At 40.7% G+C, this 27,102-nt stretch overlaps 1 protein-coding gene across 1 annotated transcript in view; it reads left to right on the forward strand.

Annotated features, from left to right (window-relative positions):
* Positions 1-14,341: 14,341 nt before the first annotated feature.
* The window catches only part of LOC119491458 (rho GTPase-activating protein 42), an 85,514-nt gene continuing 72,753 nt past the window's right edge, over positions 14,342-27,102 (forward strand). The window contains 2 exon segments of the mRNA XM_037775542.1: positions 14,342-14,564; positions 14,567-14,657. Of these exon segments, the coding sequence (XP_037631470.1) occupies positions 14,502-14,564; positions 14,567-14,657 (154 nt within the window). The 5' untranslated portion in view covers positions 14,342-14,501.

The following is a 27,102-nucleotide window of genomic DNA, read 5'->3' on the forward strand; positions in this document are numbered from 1 at the left end:
ATCACCTAATTACCATGAAATTTGCGGGACCTGTAAAATGAAGTGTTACCAGCAAACTATTAGCAACATTTTCTCTCCATCTCAAAAACGCTTCACCTATATCGTCATACTCTCTTTTTGAGAAGTCCGTCTTCCTTTTTTGGGTTGCGTTGCATTGTAGGCAGCTGTTGCCAATGCTGGAATAGCATCTGCCGTTGAATCAGGCTTTCACCATCTGAAGGGACGTGCATGTGTACGTATCTGCATTTGTAGACCAGCCAATAGGAACGCTCTCTCTCTGAAATGACCTGTGATTGGTCAAAGTCTCCCGTCATGGGCTAGATTTTTTAAAGCCTGAAAACAGAGCCATAAGGAGGAGCAGAAGTCTAGTTATCTCTCAGAACACTTGAATTAAAATATGCTGAAAGGTTATTATGGATTTTTTTTACCCCAATGATGCCAAAAATATTCTGTCTACCTCCGCTTCAATATGATAAATGATGCCGTACTGTAAGAGGTAACAGTTATCAAAGGTAGTCCAATGAGAATTGCTCACCTGTCGCATGCAGCAAACAAGTTTTCTAGCTTCCGGGTTTACCTCCGGGATATGTGGCCCACTGATTATGCGTAGTAGTGTTTCTCACGCTCGGCCCATAGACTTTACGTGTGATGACGTCAACGATTTTTAAATCGCTTTTCTCGGCTCACGGAAAATTTTATTAATATAAAAAAATCAAAAATTCAGAACAGAAAGCATAATCAACCTTGTTTGTAGTTTGAGGTGTCCTGTCAACATTTTTACAGATGTCTCTTTGACAGTGGGAGTCTATGGGGAAAAGGCTTTTTGGACCACAGGGGGGGATTTATTGCTGCAATACCGCAAGTGGCCACTAGAAAAGGATGGAAGCAAGGCTGAGCGGTGGGGCCGTATCCTGTTTTCAATGTACCACTGACCTGTGATTGCCACAGTGATGGCTATTCTTCTGTCAACATAGTCTCTCTTTTGCCACGATAGTGTTAAAGATCTAAGAATAGCAAAGATGTCTCTGCATTTTTAATGCATTCAACAACTTTGTTTTTGGGCATGTTGTGAGAAATACAGCCTCATGTGGCTTTTTAGTGGTGGCTATAGATCTTTAAAAAATATATGGTTATGAAATTCTGTATCTTTTAACATTTTTTTTCTTTTGTTATTGTTGTTATAATAATAGTAGTAGTAGTAACTGTTTTTGTATTAGTGCAATTAGCCCCTTGGAAAGCGAAAGTACCTGCCATTAAATTCCTTGTTTTAGGGTGTCATTACAGAACATCCAAAGTAGCTTGATTGAAAGGCACAGCTGTGATGCAGTATGGCTCATGGTCTGTGAGGCATCAGTCTATTGAGCCCATTCAGGATTATGTAACTGCTGATGAGGCTGGTAGTGTTATGGATTTGTTGTCTCTCGTCTGTGCCAGTGTTCAGGATTTAGCCTTTCTTTCTGCCCCGTGGCAGCGTTTAACCTGTCAGATGATGTTCTGTGCACCACGCTGATGGACTGTGAAAATCTTAAGTTAATTTGAATGTATTATAAGCATGGAAGCGTAGGCTATATTAATGTGTTGAACAGAAAAAACAGCGGTGACTGGTGTTCCTTTCAGCCACACATTGTTTTAGTTGTGTGGGCTCCTTTTCAGGTATGACCCACACAAAGACTGTTTTTTTCCATTTCAATTACCTGGCTCAAAGCTATAGGGATCCCAGAAAGAGCAAACAAAGCTTTTATCAGTCAATCACTATAGCAGTGGAGGCATGTACTTGTGTGCCTTTTAAAATTGGAGGCTACGTAGTTATTAGGCCTTTCCTGCCAAGCACATTCTCCTGCAAGAAAAGCTGATCTCTTCTGAGGGAGCTTTTCTCAACTCACTAATATTTTTTCACACATGAAATAGACCAGTTGAGCTCCAGTCTGAGCCTGCATGAGCTCCAAACTACTTTTTGTTTTATCACCAATGGCCAAAGATTGCCTTTGTGTCAGTTACTGAATGTGACGAATACCTACAACATACTATGAGTGTAATAAATATTGATACACTTGGATATCGCGATATTATGTTTTGTGATACTGTGTCGATTCTCAAAATAAAATGCAAAGATTCTTGGCTCAGCATGTTGTGTTTAAACCCCCCCAACCACCACAGATAGAAGTGTTGTAATCTATCTTCAGCCATCTGACTGTTCCACTCCAACGTAACAACGTAAACTGAGACAGGAAGTAGCGTAACGGTGCACAGCTAACATTTTTTTACTACGATTTTATGCATATGGTGGTGCGTTCTTTATACTATGACAGTTTTCCTAAAATTTGGATTTAATACATTAACTTGCTTACAGTATTGCAATATATCGCAATGTATTGAATCGTAACCCCTGTACCATGACACGTATCGTATTGCCAGATTATTATTGATGATTATTATACTGCTTAAATTTTTACAAAAAATGTCTGAAAACCTGAAACTGTTCAATAGTTTCTTCCTATGACATGACAGTAGACGTTTATCTTATAGGACCAGGTGAATAGGGTCAAATATTTAACTAGATATCGCCGTGAAACTTCCCCAGTTGATTACTTAGTTTAAGCTCAGATAAAGCCAAGTTTACTGAACACATATGTTTAAATATGTGACTGGGGCATTATCTTATCAAATATGAGCTAGTTATACTACATTTCCAGAACAGAAACCTGAACATGGGATAAAGCCAGGTTCCAAATTCTCATTTTCATTTTGTTGACATATTAGAGTCAAGGGTTTTTACTGAGGGAATTTTGGATATCTCTTTTTATCACAAAATACTGTCGTCAGCTATAAAAATCAATTTTCTCCATGTTTTTAAAATGTTCTATAAATCAGGCTATGAATGATATATGAACAAACCCCTCAGTAAAAACCTTCAGAATGCAGATAGGAATGAAACTGGAAAGTTTGGTGTATGTCAGTGCTACTGAAGTGGAGATCTATGGCTCAGAGAATGAGAAAAACCTCTATTTGTGAAAACAGCCTTTAAAGATTGTAAAATGACATACATTTAGCAAGACTACAGGTGAATAGGATGAAACATTTCAACTAATTGATATCACGATGAAACTTCTCCAGTTGATTACTTACATTAAGACATTTATTTTATATAATACAAGTTTGCTGAAATAAAATGTTTAAATATGCGAATGAGGCATTATCTTATACTAACTTTTGGAGAAATCTACAGATGCAAATAGACAAAGTGTAGAAAAATAAATGTTTCCTCTCCACTAATCTGAAAGAAGACATCTTATAGATGCAAAATAGCCCAAAATCTCAAAATTGACCAGTGCATAAAAAAACACTGATTTTCCTGGGGTGTCTCCCCTTATGAAATAGTTTTGCCTTTCCTTAAAGTTTCAGCAGCCATCCAGTGTCCACCACAGTTAGCTACTCACTTACTGTATGTGCTTATATTGCTTCCCTGAGCAACATAATACCCCTTCTTTGTCTCTGGGTAACCGCAGTACGGTGCAATTTTGAATTCCGGGTGAATTGTTTGCTTGATTTCTCCTTTAGCATGCTCTGTGGAAGTTAATGTCTTTGGCCCCTTTTCTTTCTGTCAGCGGAAGAATATATATTGGATAGAGAAACTTCAGGTGACATAAAACTAATGGGCTTTAAATTTAACCATGAGAAGAAAAGATGATTGGAAAACTTTTTGAAGAATGTAAAAATTATAATTCAGCGTCCCCAAGGAAGAGTCTGAAGCGTCAGAGGACCTGTGTAATTCTCTCTCTGATGAAAACCCTTAATACTGATTTATCTGATCAAGAGCGTCTCAACAGCTTTCTCAGGTCTGCTGAAGGAATACTAATAAACCAGTCAACGAAAGCCTCGCTCGACAAAGGACTGAACAGGACTTAGGCCTCACAAACAGCGTCGTTTGAGGCTGCAATATTTGATCACACACGAATTATAACTGTGACTGCCATGTTGGATATTTTTGTCTCTGCTAAAAATAGATTTTGCGATCACTGTTAGCCAACACTAATGCTTTTAATAAAATGAAATACAAACTGGAAAAAAAAATAAAAAATGCCAGAGGTGTCCTCTAGACACAGTTAGAATGTTTAGGGCCAGTGGCCCAGTCGCTATTCTGTCTTTCAGGAGGTTGTACCGGGGCTCAGTTTTTAAGCTAGAATGAAGATACTGGTATCATAAGAAACATATGAAAGCTGAGGAATCCATTGTTACCAACCATGTCATGCTAGCTTGTTGGGAAGAATGCTAAGTAACGCTATGAAGTTACGCACATTTTTGGCGAGGAATTACTGGCATGGTCATTTTCAAAGGGGTCCCTTGACCTCTGACCTCAAGATATGTGAATGAAAATGGGTTCTATGGGTACCCAGGAGTCTCCTCTTTACAGACATGCCCACTTTATGATAACCCATGCAGTTTTGGGCAAAATCATGCAGTTGTTTACATGCAGTATAAATGTGTTATTTTCGCCTATTCTAAAATTGTGTATTTGAATATTTCTGCATACTGGGGTCCCTAAACAGTCTTGGAATTACATAAATTGGGTATCACTGCAAAGCTGAGACTCTTGTGGATCCAATGAGCCCAACTGTATTCATGTGTGATGATGTTAGTCCCCATAGTAGCCATTTCATTGTCGTGAGACCATTTTTTTAAAACTTATATATACACTATATATAATGACCTGTGGTGACCTTTAGGATAATCACAGCCTCATGAAACTTTACAGCCACAAACTAGAGATCTAGAGCATTCAGAGGATGGATCTTCCTAGGAAGATTGACAATAAGGGGGTTTCTGAGCAGAAGTGCTCACCATACAATCACCGAAAAATGCAATTCTTGCAGAAATCTCCAAATGTCAAAAGTTCAAATAACAGAATTTTTTGGTGTTTTATTGTAACTTTGTTGTCATTATATATTACACTTTATACACTTTATATACGCTTTGTGCTTAAGCTTGAAAAGTGCTCTATAAATACAATTATTATGTGAAATAAAATCTTAGATGGGATTCTTTTTTGGAGGAAAAAAAAAGTTTATTCCTAAACTTTATCAAATGTCTCTCACTATCAAATCATTTTTTTAAAAAGTGACCAAGCCCAGTATTTGATGAGGAAAAAAAAGAAAAGCCATGGCATCATTTCCAACCAAAATGGCACTCAAAATGGATGTCTGGTCAAAAGCACGGTGTCCAGATGGAATAAGCTGCCAGAGAGAGTGATCCAGTTTTACATGCAATCTGTTGTTTTCTGTTTGGGACTAGGATATTCACTGGATCCTTTGCTATTAACTCCCAGATGGTTAAAACGAATTGCCCAATTAATTACACCAGTTATTGCACGTTTCTTTGAAATGGTCATTTTTAAAACTAATGAACCAGCATGACAAAAACTGCTCCAAAGAATTGTGTGATTTCATGTTTTTCTAAGAGTAGAGAGGTGAACATAAACCCATCTGGAAAGTAAAAAAAAAATCCTTGTGACCAAGGAAGACTCATATTTTTAAATTTAATTTTTATGATTTACATCATATTTAGTACATTACTCCCACTATCAATTTGACTTTTCTCTTTCTTCCAAACATAATTTTCTGTTTCACGGTCAAAGGGCAGGGTAGATATAATGTGTTTTCTGAGCCATAAAGAAAAGTGAATCATCCATTTTTCAATGTGAAATATTCTTCTTTGAGCTAAAAAGGAATCAAAGTCTTTTCTGAGATTCGGAAGAAATCAAAAGCAGCTGCCAACACTTAAAGTGCTAACCTGCATCCTACATCTGGTTTTAAAATAAGAACAAAGGCGTCTCTCCAGTGAAGTGACTCTAAAATCTCTTAAGCACTATGCTCTGTCTCACAGATTCTCACATTCAGTGCAATGATTGGCGATATACCAAAACAACCTCACAGTGTGGGGGCCAAGAGATGGAGGTGTCAAACAGTAGTTTATTGGGTCGACGGGGGTGCGCTGCAGTTGAGAGAGGCCTCTTTTTTTAATGTGTGCTGCTCCAAATTAAAGCCAAAGTCCCAGCGAGGCACACAAACTGTTTGCTTACAACGCTGGTGGAGCATCTCTTGTAATTTATCATCCGGGCTTAAATTTGTGCCTGGGGTCCGCGTGGATGGGTATCACCTTATGAAGGTCAACGAGGCAAAAAGTAAAACCGCTTTGCTCCCTAGGACAACCCTTCTTACTGTATGAACGCTGAGAAGATTTGTAAGTCAAAAGCTGCTGCTGCAGAGACACAGACGAGACTTTCATGTGCGCTGGGTTGCATTTGCTCTCTACCTCCTAGCATTTTCCAAAAAAGGATGTGTCCTTTACCTGACACCAGACTCGACTCATATTCAGCCGTGACATTTCAAGCTTTAAAAAAAGCTTACCATCCCAATTTTCACTGTGCAGTGAAAAGCAATAAATGGAATCCCTGTGGACGCTCGCAATGCTTTAGAGACGCCTCTTTGTGTAAAGAGGAGGTAATCACGCAAAACTGCTCAAACGTCATCTGGACACGGGAGTCATAAACGAGAGCCCGGCACTTGCCACTTTGGCAGATTGCACTGTCAGGAGGTAAACAACGGACAGAATGAGGAAGGACTCATCTGATAGGAAATGTCAGAGCATGATTGGATTAAAAAAACCTTCTAAATTAGGGTCATTAATCATGAGCTGGGAAAACAGTGACAGGTCTTGTTCTCGAAAGCTCTCCTCTGGAACTAAGCTGAGTGCCACCCGGAAATTGTGCAATTACCTTAATACCTGATTTAATACCTGATTTAAATGAAGAGTATGCATGGCAGTGTCAATTGTTAATTGGGGAAAACAGCTCATATTATTTAGAGGTAATTGCCGTCACAAAAAGTCTAGTTATCTAATCCTGTCTTTTTATATGACGCATCCGTTTGTCTCGAATGCATAATTAACACAACATTATTGCCTTGAATTCACTTTTATCTGATGCTGCTACACCAGTGATCCTCAAAGTGGGGTCCGGGGACCCCAAGGGGTCCGTGGCACTCTGTCAGGGGGTCCACAAAATAATTTGCTAAAAATTATAAAATTGTGCTGTATCATTATAAAGTACATCTCTACTCTACTCTCTATTGTCTGTCAACTCTCACTCGCCCCGTGTGTGTGAAATCTGACTCCTGCTGCTCTGTGCTGAGACTCCTGATGGAGCAGACACTTTCACTTTCTCCGTCGTGCGACTATCTATTGATAACACAGCGCTGATATGCGAAAATTAACTAAAATGGGTTTTATTTCTGTAAAAAAAGCAAAACAAGGGTGGGGCGGTGGGTACGTACTTTAGTCGGTGTGTGCCTGACTACCGCGTAACACCGGTAACACCGACTACCGGGACAAACCTACTGCTGAGCTTAGATATTAGCTAGTTGGCAAGCATAGAGAAATATTTGAGTCAGTCCACATCGTCAAGTAACGCTAAGACCAAACTAGCTAAATTGAGAAAGTATGACGATAGTTATAAATGAGCGACTGGACGGGAGAACAAACGACCCTGAATAGGTTAAGCGGTTACAGATAATGGATGGATGGAAATTGAATTGTTTCTTTTTATCACTATCAAACAAGTCTGAAGTATTTAGGTTGAAAAGTTTTAGAATACAAATAGTTCCAATGAAGAGTACAAATGGTAGTAAACATATGCTTAATTGGTGTTCCAATTATGAGGGGGTCCTTGGAAAATGTTCTCCCCTTTAAGGGGTCCCTTGCCTCAAAAAGTTTGAGAGCCCCTGTCCTACACTGTGCAGCTATGGCTGATACTGAAATGTCTTCCTGTGGCATAGTCAGGACTGTTAACTGCATCCCGGCTGGTAATACACGTCAAGTGTGACATCTTAAACTCTATCACCTCTGCACTTTCAGATGGAAAATACAGAGCTGTGCATTGAGTAGTTTTTTTTTCGTAGTCCATCTCACAGTCATCATCTTTCACCTAATAACCCAGTTCAGTGTTGCAGAGTGCACACGACAATTAACTCGGAGCACACAGGGTGTCCGCTAATGTATCGCGTTGTTCTGCTCGCTGTGTCGATGTAACAAACTGCACCCCTGAGGGCTGCTGCTGCAGAATGATGGCACGAGAGCTGGAATTGACGGGGGCATGTTGGGAACCAACAGTCCCCCCACTCCCCGCCGCCGCCCCCCGCTGCCCTCCCCACCACCAGGACACCAGACATCTCCTCACATGCACTGACTGCCCCCGCTGTGTGATGCAGTGCTATCAGAGGAAATCTAATCAGAAGCTGCCTGACTTGCGTATAACTCATAGCGGAGCTAATCGATGCTTATTCTGCATGGATTATTGATATCTGCGGTGAAATCCAAGTCTCTATTTTTCCATTTGAGCTGCTCATTCTCCATCAGGCGAGGCCAAGAGTGGCCCTGTTTAATGCAGTAAGAACGAGACTGAGGACGTGGGAAGATGTGTGTCTCAGATCTAATTTCCTCCCCCAGATATTGTGCAAGATGTCTCACTCACTTAGTGTGTGCATAAAAGGCCTGTGTGGTTCGAGCATGTGTGTATTTTGTCTGTGCTCCCGGGCAGTCTCTTTATATTTCTTGTTTGGTCTCCATAGGTGCAGTCACAGAGAAAGACACTGCTTCTCAGTAGACTCCTGTTTGCGTGACTAATATGAATGTGTGAGAGAGGAGTTAAGGGACACAGCTCTCTATTGAGTATCATCTTAATTAAACCAAATTCCTCTCAAAGACTCTACAGGCAGCTATTTTAGATTGCAATTAGCCATGCTTCATACAGCTAACCGCTTGTCCACAATTCTCAACTGGTGTGTTTTTAAGGCTATAATTTTAGACTACACTTTTCTGCATAATTCTTCAGCGTACTGCCGGAATGCACCGCATATTCAGCTTTATTTTCGGAGAATTACCTGATCACCGAACCGTTGCTTTTCCCACGGTCTAGCCCACCAAACGGATAGTGCATGCAAGGGCATTATCCCAGCTGCAGTAATCACATATCCCCCAGGCAGAGCTTTGTCACATGCAAGTTTAATATGATTTTAGCAGTGACCACAACGAGCGTTCCACCTCCAAATAAATCACTCAGGGTTTCTCAGCGGGTTTCATTAGCAGACTTAAGATTTCATCACTGTAAATGTGTAAGGAAAAAGATGGCAGATTCTTCAGGTGCAGCCAGAGGCCAGTCTTTGTTCCCGTTCCATGTCCTCACACAGCTGTTTGGCTGGAGCTCAGTCCTGCCACATCTGAGGCATTTGTGTTGCAAAGTCAGAAAACAGGGTAACACTGAGTCAAACATTTATACTGTGGCTACTGAAATCAGAGGTGAAATAATTAGGGATGCCCTGATGTATCGGCTGAACATCAGTATCGGACGATTTTTACCTCGTCGACTGCAACCGGCCTATCGGCAAATAAGATGACATTGACGGCTGGCATTGGCCGATGTTTATCTGTTTTGTTGCATTAATTTTGTGCCGGCTCAATGTTGTGTTGTTAGCAGCTAATTTAATTACATTTCATTTATGTTTCACTAGATGTTTTTATTGGGCTATGTAAGTACTGAAAAATGAATTCCTCTCATTGAGTAGGTAGTTGTATGCAGGCTAAAGGGGCTTTTGAAGCAGTTATTTATCATCTGAAAGAAGGTTAAACTAAAGCTTGTTTAATACATTTGTACGATTTAATTTGTGCTCATTCAAGATAGACAGTGAAGTTATTTTTTTTATAATGGAGATGTCTTTGTTTCCCTGGATCCAAAAGGGGAATAAATAACTACAGAATAAACCACAGCAAAACATCGGTGTCGTTATCGGCCCATAACCTTGCAATTGGTGCATCTCTAGAAATAATAATAACCAACAAGAGGCGATAGAAGAGGGTGATGGGTTATTTCATCAGGCAGTAGGTCAGCCAGTATGACCTTGAAGCTGCAGTCGATAACTTTGAGCAAATATAATTAAAAGTTATATTTTAAAAAACTGTCACTATATCCTGACAGTGGATAAATAATCTGTGAAAACAATCATGTTCCCCTGTGTCCTCCCAGTGCTCCTAATGGCATTTGCAAGATTTCACAGCACTAAAGGAAAACCACCAATCAGAGTCGAGGATTCTCTCGCAAACTCCGATCAAACGATCAACCTAGGCAGCGCTGATCAAATCTGTATTAATATTCTCCTGCTGTAATGCCTATATCTTGCGTCAAATGTTTTCAGAAACATATTGTAGTGTACTGTTTAGCTGTAAAATGAGAAAGTTGCTCTGGACGGTGCTTGGTTTTGGCTTGACTGTTTTCAACATGGCAGCCGGGTCACAAACTTTTTTCATCAATAGGCATTACAGTAACAGAATCTTGATTCATATTTGATCGACGCTGCCTAGTTTCACAGTTTGATCGGAGTTTGTGAGTTTCAAGTAGGGATTCACCGATCCGTCTTTTTCAGTCCCGATAGCAATACCTGGGCTTTGGGTATCGGCCGATACCGAGTACCGATCCGATACCGGTGTTTAATTAATAAGCTGTATGCCTCACTGCGTGGAAGTGACTGGGATCATTCTTTTATGTGTAAGGCAACACTAGGCTTGAGTTTAACATCGCTTTCCTAACTTTGTAAAACAAAATGTAACAAATAAATACATAAATAAATTTAGTGAATTGTTATGTATTATTAAAATAATAAAATCGTACACCAACAACTTGGCAAAAAAAAATCTTTTTAAAAGGAATTACAATTCAGGTGTAAACCTTTTTAATGCAGCAAAAAATTGGACAAAACTTAAACAGGAATTAAATTTCCAGTATATAATGTGTATGGTATATAAACATAGAATTGAATTGAATTTGAATAGATCGACCCCATTGTCACTGATATGCGATCCAGCTATTTGAGTCAGTATTGGCCCGATATCCACTCCGGTAACGGTTATTGGTGCATCCGATAGATCCGATAGACAGCTCAGCTCCTGATTGATTGTTTTCATTTGGGCGCGGTTAGAAATTTGCAAATGCCATTAGGAACACTAGAAGGAGGCAGAGGAACATGATATTTTTTTTTCACAGATTATCAGTTCATGAACTACTGTCAGGAATACAGTGACAGTTTTATAAAAATAAGTATTCGGCATATTTGCTCCAAGTTATCGACTGCAGCTTTAAATTGGGGGAACTTACTGTAGCATATATCCATTTAAGTTCTTCAAGGAGAATCTCCTATATTAGGGCACCGTTGGCCCTCTCCCTCTCTCTCTCTCTCTCTCTCTCACATTTTAGGAATCGCCCTATTTGTGGTAATATATTCTCAGTTGCGACATCAACATTTCAAAGCGGTAGACTTGTCTCATTCAGTCATAGGACACACAGGAAGCAACCTTTAAGCCCCCCTTGTTTTGGCAGATTTATAATGTCATTGTGGTCCCCTAGGTGCAGCAGGTAGGCATGCTTTTGTCAAAGCTCTGACAAAATATTCCTGGTATAAATTATTTGTACCTGGTCAGATTATTCATCCTGGCATGACTTTCATGTAGTTTATAAGTACAGTACATTGATAAAAAATAAATAAATAAATATAGATAACAATACATTATACATAATGTATTGTTATCTGTTTTGGAAATGTAGTTTGACCATAGGCCAGCTGGCCGTTGCTGGAATATGATGCTAACGCACACTAACAAGCAACGACATGACACTGCCCAGGAAGGTTATCTGTCTCTGGTGATTATCTCTTTGCTACCTACAGTCAAAGAAGGTCTTATTAGGTTATTAGGTTGCTAGTTAGTCATTGAGGAAGAGACGCGTACAAGGCTACCTTTCCAAAGGACACTGAGCAAAAGCCCATCACACCCACAGAGCTTATGGTCTGCCTCCTGATAGCAAAGCCATTAAATTATTAATGCGTTTCATTTGTGAGTGTTGGTTCTAGCCCGTGCTGCAACATCCGCCTCTCCGTGGAGATTGTTTTTTACACTTTGCTCAAAGATAAAGCCTCTTCAGCCCCCCTGATGCTTTAAAGCACCATAAGTAAAATCCCCAAAAGACTTGCCACATGGTGACAGAGCCCACAAAAATACTCATTTGGAGGGTGGACATCATTATCATATTCTTCCCTGTTGCATGAAGAAAATGTGGACAAATTCGATCTGACTCCAATTAGGCTTAGTTTAATTACATCCATTTACCACGGTATTAATTCAGATCCCTCTTCTCAAACCCTCCACTAATTCCAGTATAATGATGCATGTCACCCATAATTTCGACACAGCCACACAGTTCATTGCTTTAGTAAAGTAAGCCCACTGGCATCATTAACCAAAAATCTCCCTGTCTGAGTCACAGCTCAGACGGTGCAATAATAAGATTAAAGATGTAATAAAGGGTAATATAGCAAAAATAATGTTTAATTGGAGCCATGAGTAATGATGAACAAGAATAAATGTTGTGAATTGTGAAAAAAGCCTATTACAGAATTTAGGTGTTTTGTTATTTGAATGTGAAGCAGCAGGGAATTTATAAAAGCCCATTTGGCAGGTGTAAAGTATGTTTAAAAAGCTTCATCAAATCAGTGTACACATGGCACCAGCATATTGATGCTGGAAAATGTTGCCCCTGACTCAAAGGTGGCCTGAGGCATAAGCAACAGTGCTTTGGGCATCGTGGCCACTATTTTGTTGTAAAATGAGTATTTGCTTACATATATTATCTCTTACTATTTTTTGTATTTGCATTGAAACTGACCAAAGAGTAAAAAGCAAAGAGACGCAACTTCTGTGATTTTTTGACAAACAGCGCTGCCGCCATTTTGGACTGAAAATGCCAAAGAGTCTGTTGGCCATGGATGTATAAAGAGACCGTCAAGAGACGTAAATCAGAGGAGGATTTTTTTTTTTAAGTAAGTGAACTTCTTTAAATTACTATTCCTAAAAGTTGTAAAATTAAACTAATAGCTAAATACAGAGTTATTTTTCCTCGGCATAATGAACGTGCATCAGACCCACAGGACTGCACGGTCCTGCATGCGCATCTGACCCTATCCGGTTCTGCCAGCTTCCTGCTAACTGTATGTGGCTGTAATAATGGATATATGGCTGTAATTACCTCTGCCAAGGCCAAAGGCTAGGAAGGAGGTTATGTTTTCACTGGAATTTTGTTTGTTGGTTTGTCTGTTTTGGGGGGGGGTGGGGGGGGGGGGGGTGGAGGGGCAAAAGCACGCACATCTTACACATCCATGGTCTGTAGTCTATTGGACACCGATTGTGGAGATCCTTCACATGGAAAAGTTTGACAATGCTCTCAAAATCAGTGTGCGGGATTTGTCCATCGCTCACTTTATGCTCCTCTGGGAAGCGGCCCCTGGCAAAACATTTAATAAATAAGTAATAAAATAGTTATTTAATAGTATGCATATTTATAATAATTTCATTGTTCAACACAGGCCATTTCGGTAGAGACATTAAATATGACAATAAATCAGAAATAATTTCGTCATACTTTTGTACAGCACTTTTTAGGCGGACGTTTTACCGGCGTACGGTAGTCGCTTTCAGTCCAAAATGGCGGAAGCGCCGTGCACTGATGTTGCAATTGAACGATCAATTGACTTTCACTTACTTAGCAATATACGTTCTTTGACTGAACTCAATATGCCTTTCTCACAGCAGACATTTTGACTTAGTAGTCAGTAGTAATCGTAGGAAAAGCCACAGGTGTTATTTAAACACCTCTATTATATGCGGTTGTTCAGTGAGAGTGACAATGAGCCAGCATGCATGATTGCAGGAACCTGAAATGAAAGCAGCTAAATGGAATTCAGCCATCATTATATTCATTATTTTACACCCTGTGTCTTTCCTATTGTGACAATGTTATAAAAGCATATTTCACACAGTTAATGTGGGCTTTTTCTTTTCTATTAGTGCTTTGTTAAAATCAACAGGGGAGTTCTGCTTAAGAACCCAAAAACTCTTGAGCCAGCCCTGCAGGATTTATCAACCCATAATAATGCAGGCCTATAGCCTAACTAATAGGTGGATATATGACTATAGTCTGCCTATGAATATGTTTTATATTGTTTAGGCTCTTCTGCTTGTATTTCTGTGTAATGTGGCCTACCTTTTGCACAGTATTTTCATTTTGAACAAGCAGTAGGTCTATAAAATCTAGTCCCTGAATGTTTTGAGTCAGAGACCGACTGCTGGTCTACAGAAACTGTCTCAAACTCTCCGAAACTAACAGCAGGAGTCACACCACCACTGTTTTTAGGATAGGTAGCCGAAAAAAAAGGAGAAAACCAAAGCGGAAGTGAGGGGCTGAGCGGAGCCGACGAGCGGAGCAGGACAACTTTTTCGGGGGAAGTTGGAGAGTGGAGACGGCTCTATCACACACAGCGGCGCAACGGGATGCAAACTAAACTCAACACTGCTGTATGCACAGTTAAAGTTGAAAGACTACTTTTTGTCGTTGGTAGCTCTAACGTACAATGGACTCCCCACTTTTGGAGTTCAGTGACTCTTTCCTGGACAGTCCGGACTTCCAGAGAGCGTCTCCAAATGCCATGAAATCGAGCTGGAGCGGACGAATAAGTTCATCAAGGAGCTCATCAAGGATGGCAACATGCTGATCACTGCGCTCAAGAGTAAGTAGTCCTCTCCCTCTCCCTCCATGGTCCACACACAGCTCTTTATAACTGTAACTACCTGAAAGCCACAGGCCACTTGTAATTAAGGGATGCTTTCATTACACTTTATTTAAGTCGTCTGTGTTACTGTCTGAATGGTTCTTTGAAGCTATAAGCCACCGGGAGCTGGATACCTCTGTGGTGTCTTCATTGGGAAACATTAATATTGCTGGTGAAAAGGTTTTTAAATATGTATAAAACCACACACACATAATTCATATTAGGAGGCTGTTGTAATTCCAGGACATCTGTTTGCCCCTTTTGTCTGCCTTACATGCCTGCACAGGTAAATAGCAGAGTTCACAGCTCTCTCTATGGTGAGAATCCTCTGCTCTGATAGCTAATCACAAGGCCACAGACAGACAGTGGAGATCATTAGTGCTGAAGGTGGAATTTGCTTCTGTCCATTAATGAAAGATGCTTTCACCCCTCAGAGGCTTTCCAGTCACCTGTGGGAAGTGAGTGACTGTGTGACTGAGAGCTGGTATGACTGTCTGGATGAGGATGTAAGCACTTTGTCATCATGGGGGTCATTGTCCTCTCAAATTCCACCACGCTGATAAAGGTGGACTTCCTGTTCTGCTGTATCCCCGAGGGGATGGGAGTTTTGGTCTGTTCACGTCACTAAGTGCGTCTGTGAAATGGGGAAAGATTAGAAATATAGGCCTAATAAATATGGAAAATAGCTGGGCTTGGAGGAGGATGGGAAGGCCACAGCAGTGTGTTGTAGTGCACTCACTCACCCCAATCACATCAGCGCAATAATAACTTCTGTTTTTTTTTCACGGTTCCACCTAGAATGGTCCTGTCAACCTTTACTGTGAGAAAGCATCATCCTTTTAATGCTTTCATCACCATTCCTACACAGTACGTATGTGCTGAACATGTTTTGGCTTTTTGCTGCTCTTGTGGACAACAGAGTCACTCAGCCATTGATGCTAAAATACCACCTAGGAGTGGACATACTGACAGGGGTTAAAGCTGCAATAGCTACCTTTTTTCACATTAAAGGAACAGTGTGTTGCATCTCAGGGAATCTGTAAGCAGAAATGGAATATAATATTCATAACTATGTTTTCACTTGTGTATATTCACCTGAAACTAAGAATCGTGCTTTTGTTAGCTTACAATGAGCCCTTCATATCTACATAGGGAGCGGGTCCTCTTCACAACACTCGCCTCTTCTCGCCGTGTTTCTGCAGTAGCCTATAACAGACAAACCAAACACTGGCTCTAGAGAGAGCCTTTCGTGTTTTTAAGTTACCTGAAGGCCACCGTAGTTCTCCGACACGCTTGTGAAACTGCGGTAACGTGAATCCACCCTCAAGTTCCCATCCAGGTTAAGGCTGTTATCTCTGTCAGCATCACTGCCATCGTTTCCACTGTCAGCGTTGTTAGCACCGTTAGCTACGAGCCGCCTGCTCAGCTGTCGCTATTTGGAGAGCCGTGCGGAGGCAATAGATATGCTCCCAATCTCACATTTAGCAGCTTTAAGAATGGGACAATGATGTGCAAAAATATAGCTAATACATATTATTTTACTTCTAAAGCACGATGAAGAGACGGATGGTCAAATGAACTCAGAGACAACTAGAGCGTAAAGCAGTTCCTTTACTTTTCTTTACCCACATTGGTTAACCAAAGTGACATTTAAGATGGCGATAGCTTGTTTTAGTGAGGTACTGGGTTTTGTTCACACTGTGTCAGTTCCATGTCTCTATGGGTCCATTAGATGTCAACAAAAACAGTGAGGAGGAGCACTTGGATCATCGTGCCTTACCGCTATAACAATCGACTATTTCTAAAGGCAGCTGAAAGCCAAACCCATTTCATACTTTTTCTGCAGGAAAGCTGTTCTGTAAGTGGGCAGGGCACCACAGGTGGACAGGAATGCCCTGCTGAATGGTTTATTCATAGCAGATACTCAGTAGCAGGATGTCAAAGGACCAATACTAAATAAGCCCTTAACGCTCCAGGTTGTACGATGCATATATGATGGTGGGAAGTGAATTGAGACTTTGATTGCTTATGATTGGTTTATTGATGCTGAAAACTGTATAGTTAAGGCCCTATTGGATCCCACCATATATGTCCCAGCTCTCCGGTCTCTTGAAAAATGAAAAGTAAAAATAGAGGAATGTAAATCAACTGGGGATGAACCTCAATGTGTAAACTATTACAGTAAATTACCCCAAAACTTGGCATTAGTTCAACCAGTTAAAGGAAGGAATTTGGGGTCATATTTGTCTTGTGTCTAGTGATGAGTGGAACAGTCCTTTAAACTGGAAAGCCCAGTTTCAGTCGGGGGCGAAGTGAGAGCGCAGGAAGCGAGCAGACGGAAGTAAATTATTGATGGTCTTAAACTTAGGACGCCACAGAGGTTTATGACCCTTTATGACCTGCCATCAGTGGTGACATTACCGGAAGACCTTTAATGGACCCTTTTTTTAATAGTAATCATCTCATGTTTCAAAATTGAATAGTATACCATAATTCATCCATCTCCACATGTGCTGTCTGTGTGAATGAGGCCCGTTGAGCCAAGGTTGACTTTCATGTTAATACATTACCTGTAAAATGTTTCTACACATTACTGAGACTGCTTTTACTGTTGTAGTTTCTAATACGTGTGTTAACTACAGTACTTTGTGTGTGTGAAGCAGGCCTATACATTCAGGATGTATTGGATGTGCATGGGAAGTCAGTCATATGTTTAAAGACAATTTGGTATGGATAGAAATGGTGCTTTGTCTTTTAGTTACTTCTTTGTAGGATTAAACAGTTAAACCAGTAGTAATGACAAAGGTAATGAAATAATGAAGTAGTAAAGAAGCATCACAGGTAGCATCAAGTCAATTGGCATCAATCATCTTGACATGTCCTTTTCTTAATCGAAATTAGCGCTGTCAATCGATTTAAAATATTGAATTGATTGTCCATAGTTAATCACATTTAATCACAAATTAATCACGCACACATTTTTTATCTGTTCAAAATGTACCTTTAAGGTAGATTTGTCAAGTATTTACTGTAATATTGTTATCAACATGGGAGTGGGCAAATATGCTGCTTTATGCAAATGTGTGTATATATATATTTTTTATTGGAAATCAATCAACACAAATCAATGACAAACATTGTCCAGAAACCCTCACAGTACTGCATTTAGCATAAAAAATATGCTCAAATCATAACATGGCAAACTGCAGCCCAACAGGCAACAACAGCTGTCAGTGTGTCAGTGTGCTGACTTGACTATGACTTGCCCCAAACTGCATGTGATTATCATAAAGTGGGCATGTCTGTAAAGAGGAGACTCGTGGGTACCCATAGAACCTATTTACATTCACATATCTTGAGGTCAGATGTCAACGGATTCCTTTGAAAATGGCCATGCCCGTTTTTTCCTCGCCAAAATTTAGCGCAAGTTTGGAGCGTTATTTAGCCTCCATCCCGACACACTAGTATGACATAGTTGGTACCGATGGATTCATTACGTTCACTCTAGCTTTAAAACTGAGCTGGCTACAACCTTCAAAAGATCGGTGGCCCGTCAGATTTTTAAGATGTTAATTTAAAATTGTAAGTTGCGTTAATGCGTTCAAGAAAATATTGGCATTAAAACAAATTTTGCGTTAACTCGTTATTATGGCGTCAACTTTGACAGCCCTAATTTAAATATATACAATTCACAGATATTTCTTACATTTCTGCCTCCTCTATATGTAAACATACTGATAGAAAACATTGCAGACTTAGTCATATCTCTGTTATAATGAATGTATTAATGCTCATGATGAGGACTGTGGTCTAAACATTCCCAAATCCCACATTACATTTAGAATGTAATTATTTGTTGGTGTGGATTATCTGTTCCAGGTGCGAATAACATCCATCTGCAGATGCTGTAAATAGCTTTACCACTATCTGTTGCTGGCACTGACTCTTCACACCTGGTGTAAATAACAACTGCTGACTTTTATTAATCCCACTGCTTGACTGCAGTAATTGAATACACTAAAGGTGCTAATTATCCCTCAGTGAGTGGGGTGGGAGAAACCACACATATGAGGCACATAATGATACATTTTAGATGTGAAAGCTAAGTTTGTCTTTACAAAGCACTTGGGCAGGTAGCCAGACATCCTTGGAGGCTAATGTTTGTATACTTGAAATCTATCAGGTAACATTGAAATGGTGAGAGCATGTGGGTAACATGGGATGCCCAAAATGTCAGTTGACACACCTGTGTTTAATTAACTGACCTGTGTGCACTCTGATTTGCAGTTTTGGGTAAAAACTAACCATAATGTCAAGTTTAGTGTAGTTTTTTTTCAAGAGTTAGATGTAGAAGATCGGTACTAGAGATGCACCGATTGCAATTTTCTCGGCTGATTTCGATTTTTATAAAAGTCTGACCTGCCGGTTCCGATTTTTTTCTGATTTTCTTTCTTTCGAAGAATTGACAGCATTTCTGTAACTTTTCTTTCATTGAAATTCAATTGTACGTTCATATTAAATCAGTTAATGTTTTCACGGTTGTTCCTCCACGGCTTATTTTGGACTTTTATGTGTTACATGTTGAGAGCTTTATGTCTTCTTCACTCACACTGAAGAACTTCCACACCGTCAGTGATGTGCGTGTTTCTAGCTGTACTGTACTGCGTGCCACAGCAGCCGCCGTGTGAGCGAGACGTAAAACCATCACGTGGCACACGTGTGTGTAAATTTGACCGGCAAAAAATATATACGAGACTAATCGGCAGATTATCTGACAACCGGCTGGATTCGACCGGTCAGTGCATCTCTAATCGATACCATTCTCGTGTCAATACGATCAATATGAAGCTACAGCCAGCAACTGGTTAAATGATATTCACGGTTCGTGCGAGCGAATAATTGCATACATAACCATGGAATAAACTGAAAAGGACAATTTGAACAAACAAGATTTATATATACAAAATAATGGACATGGCAGAGGAATCGTTTTCCCTCTGCACCTCATCCATCATGGTATATCAGAACACCTCATCATGTTTATCACTCACATCAAACACACGCAGAGCACCACGGGCATCCCATTTACAGTCTTCGTTCTCACCACCTGTCATGTGCTGTAAATCCAATATTCATTAGCATTTTAAACGTGGATCGACTGGCCAGCTCCCAAGAAAAATATTTGAGACTGTTTAGCTCGCTAGATTTCTTTTTTTTTCAACAACCACTTGTTTACTTGGCTTTTGTCATTTCACACTGAGCCTGCAGCATACAGTTAGCTGGCTTGTGTATGAGCTCGGGTCCCGACTGAGAGCGGCTGCTGTACAGCAGGCCAATTGATTTAGAGGACAAGCTTTACAACATCCTTTCAGAGGGATACGGGTGATGTCACAGTAGCTCCATCCATATTTTCTACAGACTGGTTTAAACTGAGTTGCTGGCAAAAAAGATTGAGCTGTTCCAAGTGGCACTGCCAAGCCACACGCTATTATTGTGTGGCATATTACATTATAGCTATAGAACATATGCAGTATGGATCACATTTTAATGTCATTGATAAATGTGTATGCAAAACACCTTGCACTAAAGGCCCGCAGCTGGTCCCAGTGCAGTGATGGAGTCCTCAGAGACCCCCTCAGACTCGGGCAGCCTTTGGGGGGCGATGGCTTGTGTCCTTCACACATAATTTGTACAATTTGTAAAATAACCAGCCAACTGCTTGTTCCTCGCTCATAGCGGTAGCAGGTAGGGCATGTACTTTGTGCATCACTGCCCTTCCTCCAGATATCCGCTGTTTAGGCCCGCAGCTTACATTTTCTGCAAAACTGAAATAATCGTCAAATTTAAAGTGTATTGCACATTTAAAGGGACTCTCTGTAAGCTGAGCTCTGCTCGCGCTCGCAATACCGACACACAAGACTGAACGTGATTGACAGGCGTCATGTTGATTGACGTTAAAGACTATAGCCAGCTAAAACCACAATATATTGCACATGCTTTGCAGTAATGTTAGCTTACCAAACGAAGGTCCCTCCATTAATCAAAGGCCCGGCCGATGTTGATTCTAGTGTTAACTTCTCCTGCTTCAGCCTCCCGACCGCGGTCGGAAGGCACAGGGGAGACACCGTAGTTTTGGTCTCCTGAGCCGGAGTCGATAACGTTACTTGCTCTGGAGTTAACCCCCGTCACTTCTCTCAGCAGTTGGGAAACAAGACACAGGAAACGTCTGTTGGTCTTGAGGAGCTGCAGCATTTATTTCTGCACAAACGGCAACTTCCACTGTACGTTCACTTGATATTCTCAAAGCTAAACTAACTCTCTTTTGCTCCGCTGCTCACTCGTTTTCTCACACACTCGCCGCCGCTTTCTCTCTCTTGCTTCATCACTCACTTCCCACGTACACACACAGTCTTCGCACTGGCTGTACTATTCTCCCACAACACTAGTTTTCGCCCGACGTCTGTCACATTCCTGTTTTGCGAAACGGGCTTCTCTACATATAACTTAGAGCTTCTGTGGAGTTTGTGTTGGAGTCTGAGCTGTGGTGGGGGGGCTGGTTGTTTGTTGGCGTCAGTGGACTCCATTTCGAACCGAACGTTAGCTACGGCTAAGGCGCTTGCGAGCGCGCATGACGTAACATCCGTTGGATTTTCCCGGAAATATAACAGGCCCGAGTTCTACACATTAAAAGCGGGCTGATAGAGAAAACCCAGAAAGTCACGGAAGGTCTCATATTTTAGGTTACAACCTGTTCACACATTGGCAATAAAAATTGATTTATACGTGTAAAAAGTGATATACAGTCCCTTTTAAAAGTTGTTCTTTTTCTCTTCACAGTTATTATTAAAAGCTTTTTTTAAATGAAGGTTTGTTCTTTAAGAAGATTCATGAAATCCAAGCAAGCATTTAATTTCCACGAGCTTTTAAAGAACGCAGCCAGATTAGCTCAGTCTAAACTAGAAGACAGCCCATTATTATGTTTGCTGTCTGTGAGTCTCTGCCACAAACCCATGCCCACGCCTGTTCACCAGCGAGAGTGATGCTTCCTCCCTGGGATACATGCAGTAATGAATGGCTGACACGCATGGGTGTCATTACAAAAAAGAACACTGCACTATTTAGCAAGTCTGTAAACAGCATCTTTACGTGTTCCAACTGTGCCTGCATAATCTTGAGGTATTTAATGTAACTTAGCTATAATTGGTGACTGTTCTTTTTATTAAATGAAGACATGACGTGTAGGCTTTAGTGATTTCACAATAGCTTTCAGCTTTGGGAACTCTGAGTGTTTGTTTGTCTGAGGACAGATGATGCTCCCAAGGCTCAGCCACAGGAAGTGTCCTGTAAACATGCTTGTATAACCATCCCCCATCCTCCCTCAGATAGCATTTGGCCGGACATCATTCTGCTTCGGTGTGTGTGTGTGTGTGTGTTTTCTGTGTGTGTCAGTCAGACTGTGACTGCAAAGCAGGCTGCGCGTCGCAGGATTATACAATTTATAATGTATTGCTGCCGCTTTGACTACTTTGATGAATTTGAACTCATGTAATGGAAATGAAATACAGGAGTACATTATGTGACTTGTTTAGCAATAAAGCTGAGCGAAGCGGTAAGCAGCAGCAGCGCCGGCTCACGCAGCACTGCGAGGGAACTCGGGTGTTTTTGTGGACAGATTTTGATAAAAGGATTAGACGTTGTATTCCTAAAAGCTGCTTCCCCTCAGACTGTGCAGGGAAATGTGTTAGACTCCAGATTTGAGGTCTGTTCTGAAGTGCTCTGTTGTTACTCTGTCAGTCAAAGTGATTGTCACACCGAGCACGCCATTCTCCTGCTCGCAGTAGCCTGGCATTGAAACGCTGGTGCTTTTTTTGTTGCTTCTTCACACTGAAAAAAGGATAAGGTGATGCATTTCTGTTTCTCCTCCACAGCATTCATTTTTCACTATTAAGAAGTGTTCCTTTCATTTGAGCTTAAGTGCTGTGTTTTCCCAAAAATGCAGTGTTAGTATATTAAGATGAAATATAGTCACATTGTCTTGCAGTAATTTTGCTTTGGTAAATAACACATGATTTGTGTAGGCTACCTGCTAAAAAACAACTCTTGCCGACTTGGCTGGGAAACAGCATGAGTGTGCTATACATTCTCAGATTGTGTGGTAAAAGATGGTGAATTTGCATGTAGCCTACGCAGATGCTAAACTCAGACTTTGGATGGCACCTTAGAAAGTCTCCAGTGCCTGGCCCCATGGGTTGCCAAGTTTTATCAGGAAGTGTTGGACAGTGGGGGTGGGGGGAGTTTAAATTAGTTTTGCACACCTCTTTTTTGTTTTTAATTGTCTCACTTCGAAGCGTGTTCTCTGCTAATTATACCTGATAGGAGCTGTCAGAATGTTTTGTAAAATTGTATTTGTGAAAAGCCCAATGCCAACCACTACAAATGTGAAATTCTGCTTATTTCTTTCTGAGTGCTTTTTCTTTTCAGAGGCAAGTTCATCTCTGTCAGATGTGTTGTCTGTGTGTCCTCTGAAAGAAAATCTTTCAACTCAGTCTAAAGGCTGTAGACTTGGTGATGAATGGTGGAGGCTGGCCTGGCCGGCTTTTTTTTTTCATTTCAGCTGAATCGCAGGGCTAATAACTCTGATCTTTTTCTTTGGAGCTTAAGAATAGGCTGTAGCATTGCATCAGCATCATATCAAAGACCCGGTGTCAGGTTCTTCCATTTCTTTCAGTAGTTTTAAACATAGATGAAAACAATGCAGAAGTGTATTCTGCCCAACACATTCTCACTCCCAACTTGTCAAATACCACGGCTTGGTCAGTGCCCCTCGGCATCGGAGACCGACGCACGGGGTACCCCTCCTGCGTTACTTTTGGACGGACCAAGGGCGGTACGTGAATATACGCTTGTGTGTCCTTTCAAAATAAACTTCAGTTTTCACAGGAAGTTTTGTTTAGGCAACACAACCATTTAGGTAGGGTTAGGTTGACGTTAACTTTACTGACTAACGACTCACGTCACTCACAGAACTGACGATACTAACGACTCACTTGACTAGCGACTGGCGTTACTCACAGGACTGACGATACTAACGACTCACGTGACTCACAGGACTGACGATACTAACGACTCACGTGACTCACAGGACTGACGATACTAACGACTCACGTGACTAGCAACTTGTGTGACTCACGGTACTGGCGATACTAACAACTCACTTGACTCACTTGACTCACATGACTGACGATACTAATGACTCACTTGACTCAGAGGACTGACGATACTAACGACTCACGTGACTCACAGGACTGACGATACTAACGACTAACGTGACTAGCGACTCGTGTGACTCACAGGACTGACGATACTAATGCCTCACGGGACTGTTGATACTAACGACTCATGTGACTCACAGGACTGACGATACTAACGCCTCACCGGACTGTTGATACTAACGACTCATGGGACTCATGGGACTGACGATACTAACGACTCATGTGACTCACGGGACGACGATACTAAACGACTCACGTTGCTCAGAGGACTGATGATACTAACGACTCACGTTGCTCACAGGACTGATGATACTAACAACTCACATGAAAAGCGACTCACTGAGCTGACGATACTAACGACTCATGTGAATCAGGGTACTGACGATACTAACGATTCACGGGACTAATGACGAACGTCACAAAATAAGTTAATGTTACTTTTAGTTTCACACGGAACATGAACAACGGTCTCCTGGTTGAAAGTGTTGTGTTTGTTTGATTGATTTAAGTTTCCAATAGTCAACACATACACATGAGATTGCTGTTAACAAGTCATTATAGTTTATTCCATCAAAATACCAGAGATAAAGTTGTTTGATTTACTCAGTCTTAATCCCAAACATGTCATTACATCACCCCAAACTTCCTGTCTTGATATTTCAATGGCATCACCAACAGACTTTTTAATAGTAACATATATTCCAAATTTCGTTGTACCATGTACAATGACAATAAAGCTTTCTATACTGTATATATAGGCTGTATCACTGCTCTCCAGAGACTATGTTCTCTAATCTCTGCCTTTCATGTTTTATTCAGCCATTAAGAGCTTCCTGTCACTTAAGAATTAGTTCGCTAGTTGACCAACTGCTGCTAAAAGTTACTGCCTGCTTCTACAGCAGTGAGTGTGCAGTTATTAGATAAGGCTTTGTTTCAGGCAACGGTTGGTGGTGGGAAACATTGGGTATGCTGCGGGAGTGCCAGGGAACCGTCTGGTTGGTCCTCCTCACACAGCTATCCACCCTCTCCTGCTGGGCAACTGACAGGCGAATGTAAGAGTAAGCAGGTGGAAGAGCCCTTACCTGAAGGGCCGCTCCCCCGTCACAATCCCTCCGAATGGAATCAAAGCGGCACAATGCACCCTACTGTTGCATCAAAGAGATCGCTGCGTCTCTCATTAAGCCGGGCGCATAGAGGCGTTCCCCTTTGAAGACCTTCTCATCTGAAATCAGCAGCGTCTCACTGACAAGATAAAGTGTCTCTCAACACCATGTTGATGTACAGTGAGCTGTCTGTACAAAAGAAGTGCATTGTTACAGCTATGCCTTTGTGTTGGTTTGTTTGACTCAATAAAATACAAATATGTATAGTTAAGTCTGGGCACGTGCCCTGTTAATATTAAACAGAAAAAAACCTTGAGTACATTCTTAGTGTAAATGCGTATCTATTTAGCGGAAGCCGAAGATGACTTGTTTATTGTGCAGAATGTTGCTTTTTAACGGAACACATTTATGCCAGGGACATGAGGTTTTAAAAGCTTTACTGCTCTAATTTGTGTTTAAGCACTTCATTAAAACCCCAAAGAATATTCGTAGGTGGGAAAACACAACAGGGATGCTGCTCCGTAATTAGTGTTGTGATGGAGTGTGTCAGTCACATAACACAGAGTGTTGGAAGTGCAATACACTGATGTCCTAGCATGCCTCAACATGTGCCAGTCAACAGGACATTTTTGAAATACTCTATATTTTAAATACTTGCAGCCAAAGTGTCTGTCTGTAGTCTAAATTACATGAGAACTTTGTGAAAAAGAAGTTGGAGTTACTTGTCATGTTTCCATGCACATTTTTATGCACATTTTGAAGCATTAGAAAAGCTGTATAGAAACTAGGTCTGCGCAATATGGCTTATAAATAATCTCAATATTTTTAGGTCATATCGCGATATATATGTTTTTTTATTTTCTCTAAAATGACATAACTGTTTGATTTAACCTTTTGATGCATGTGATCATACCAGAGTGATTGGAAACACGATAACTGTTTCTGCATTTTGTCATATCACTATTGGTTTATTTCAAGCTTTTTGCCTGCTCTTTCTTAGCGCAGTTTGTCTCTGTTTGGTGGTGTGATTTTTGAGACTATTTATATTAGTTGTTTAGCTGTTTTTATAAGCAATGCCCTTGCAATTTAGGTCCAAATGCTTTGGTGTCCTTGGAGGCATTTTCTCACTGAATCATGATGCAATTAAAAGACAAATGCTGCTAATTGGACCAGCTTTGCGTTTTTGAGATTTCATTTCGGAGATATTGAAGTTTCTAAGAATAATACCACACAAACATAAAGTAAAATACCGCATTATGGGGTTAAGGAAGTTTCGGGTTAGGCAGTGTTCTGTGATGCCACTGATGTTTTTGCAAAACCATTGCATTTTTATATGAAATACCAAATTTTAATAATTTAGATGTATTAATTTGTTACAGGATTATACATTGAGGCAAGAGTAAAGACATTGTGTAGTAAAGCAGTAGTTTATTTTTAGCTAAAATAGCCAAATATCTAAAAAAAAAAGAAGAAAAATCTTAACATTTTGCCTGTAATACACAGATACTTATACTATACAAATGTTATACAAATTACATAAAATCTCAGAACTGCACAGACATGGTTTGTGGAAGTCAAACTGTGAAAATCTAAATTTAAAAGAATTTATGCATGTCCTGAAATCATGATTATTGTCCTAATAGATGAAAGCATGCACATCAGCTGTTAGAGAGAAAACTGCAGACTTTCCTGCAGTGTTGTCTGTGTTTTGTCGGGGGTTGTCAGCAGATGGAATTTGGTAGTATGTGGTTGCCCTGGAGACGAGATAAAGGGTGCACCCAGGGGGCTCTGCTGTGTGGTGACTGACAGCCATAGTCCTCTCTCCCATCACACACACACTGGGCACTAACTGGAATAGCCGCTCTATCCAGTCATGTGACGTTTTGGCTGGGTGGTCAGCACTCTACTCTTTGATTAAAACCTGCATAGGAGGACGGTACACCACAACTATTGTTCTCTCTGGTACCCCTTTGTGCATGCCCGCTGTGTGAAGCACCATTAGCGCAGGTCAAATATGTGTTTTGTTGA

The sequence above is a fragment of the Sebastes umbrosus genome, chromosome 7 (genome assembly GCF_015220745.1).
Source record: "Sebastes umbrosus isolate fSebUmb1 chromosome 7, fSebUmb1.pri, whole genome shotgun sequence".
Lineage (NCBI taxonomy): Eukaryota > Metazoa > Chordata > Actinopteri > Perciformes > Sebastidae > Sebastes > Sebastes umbrosus.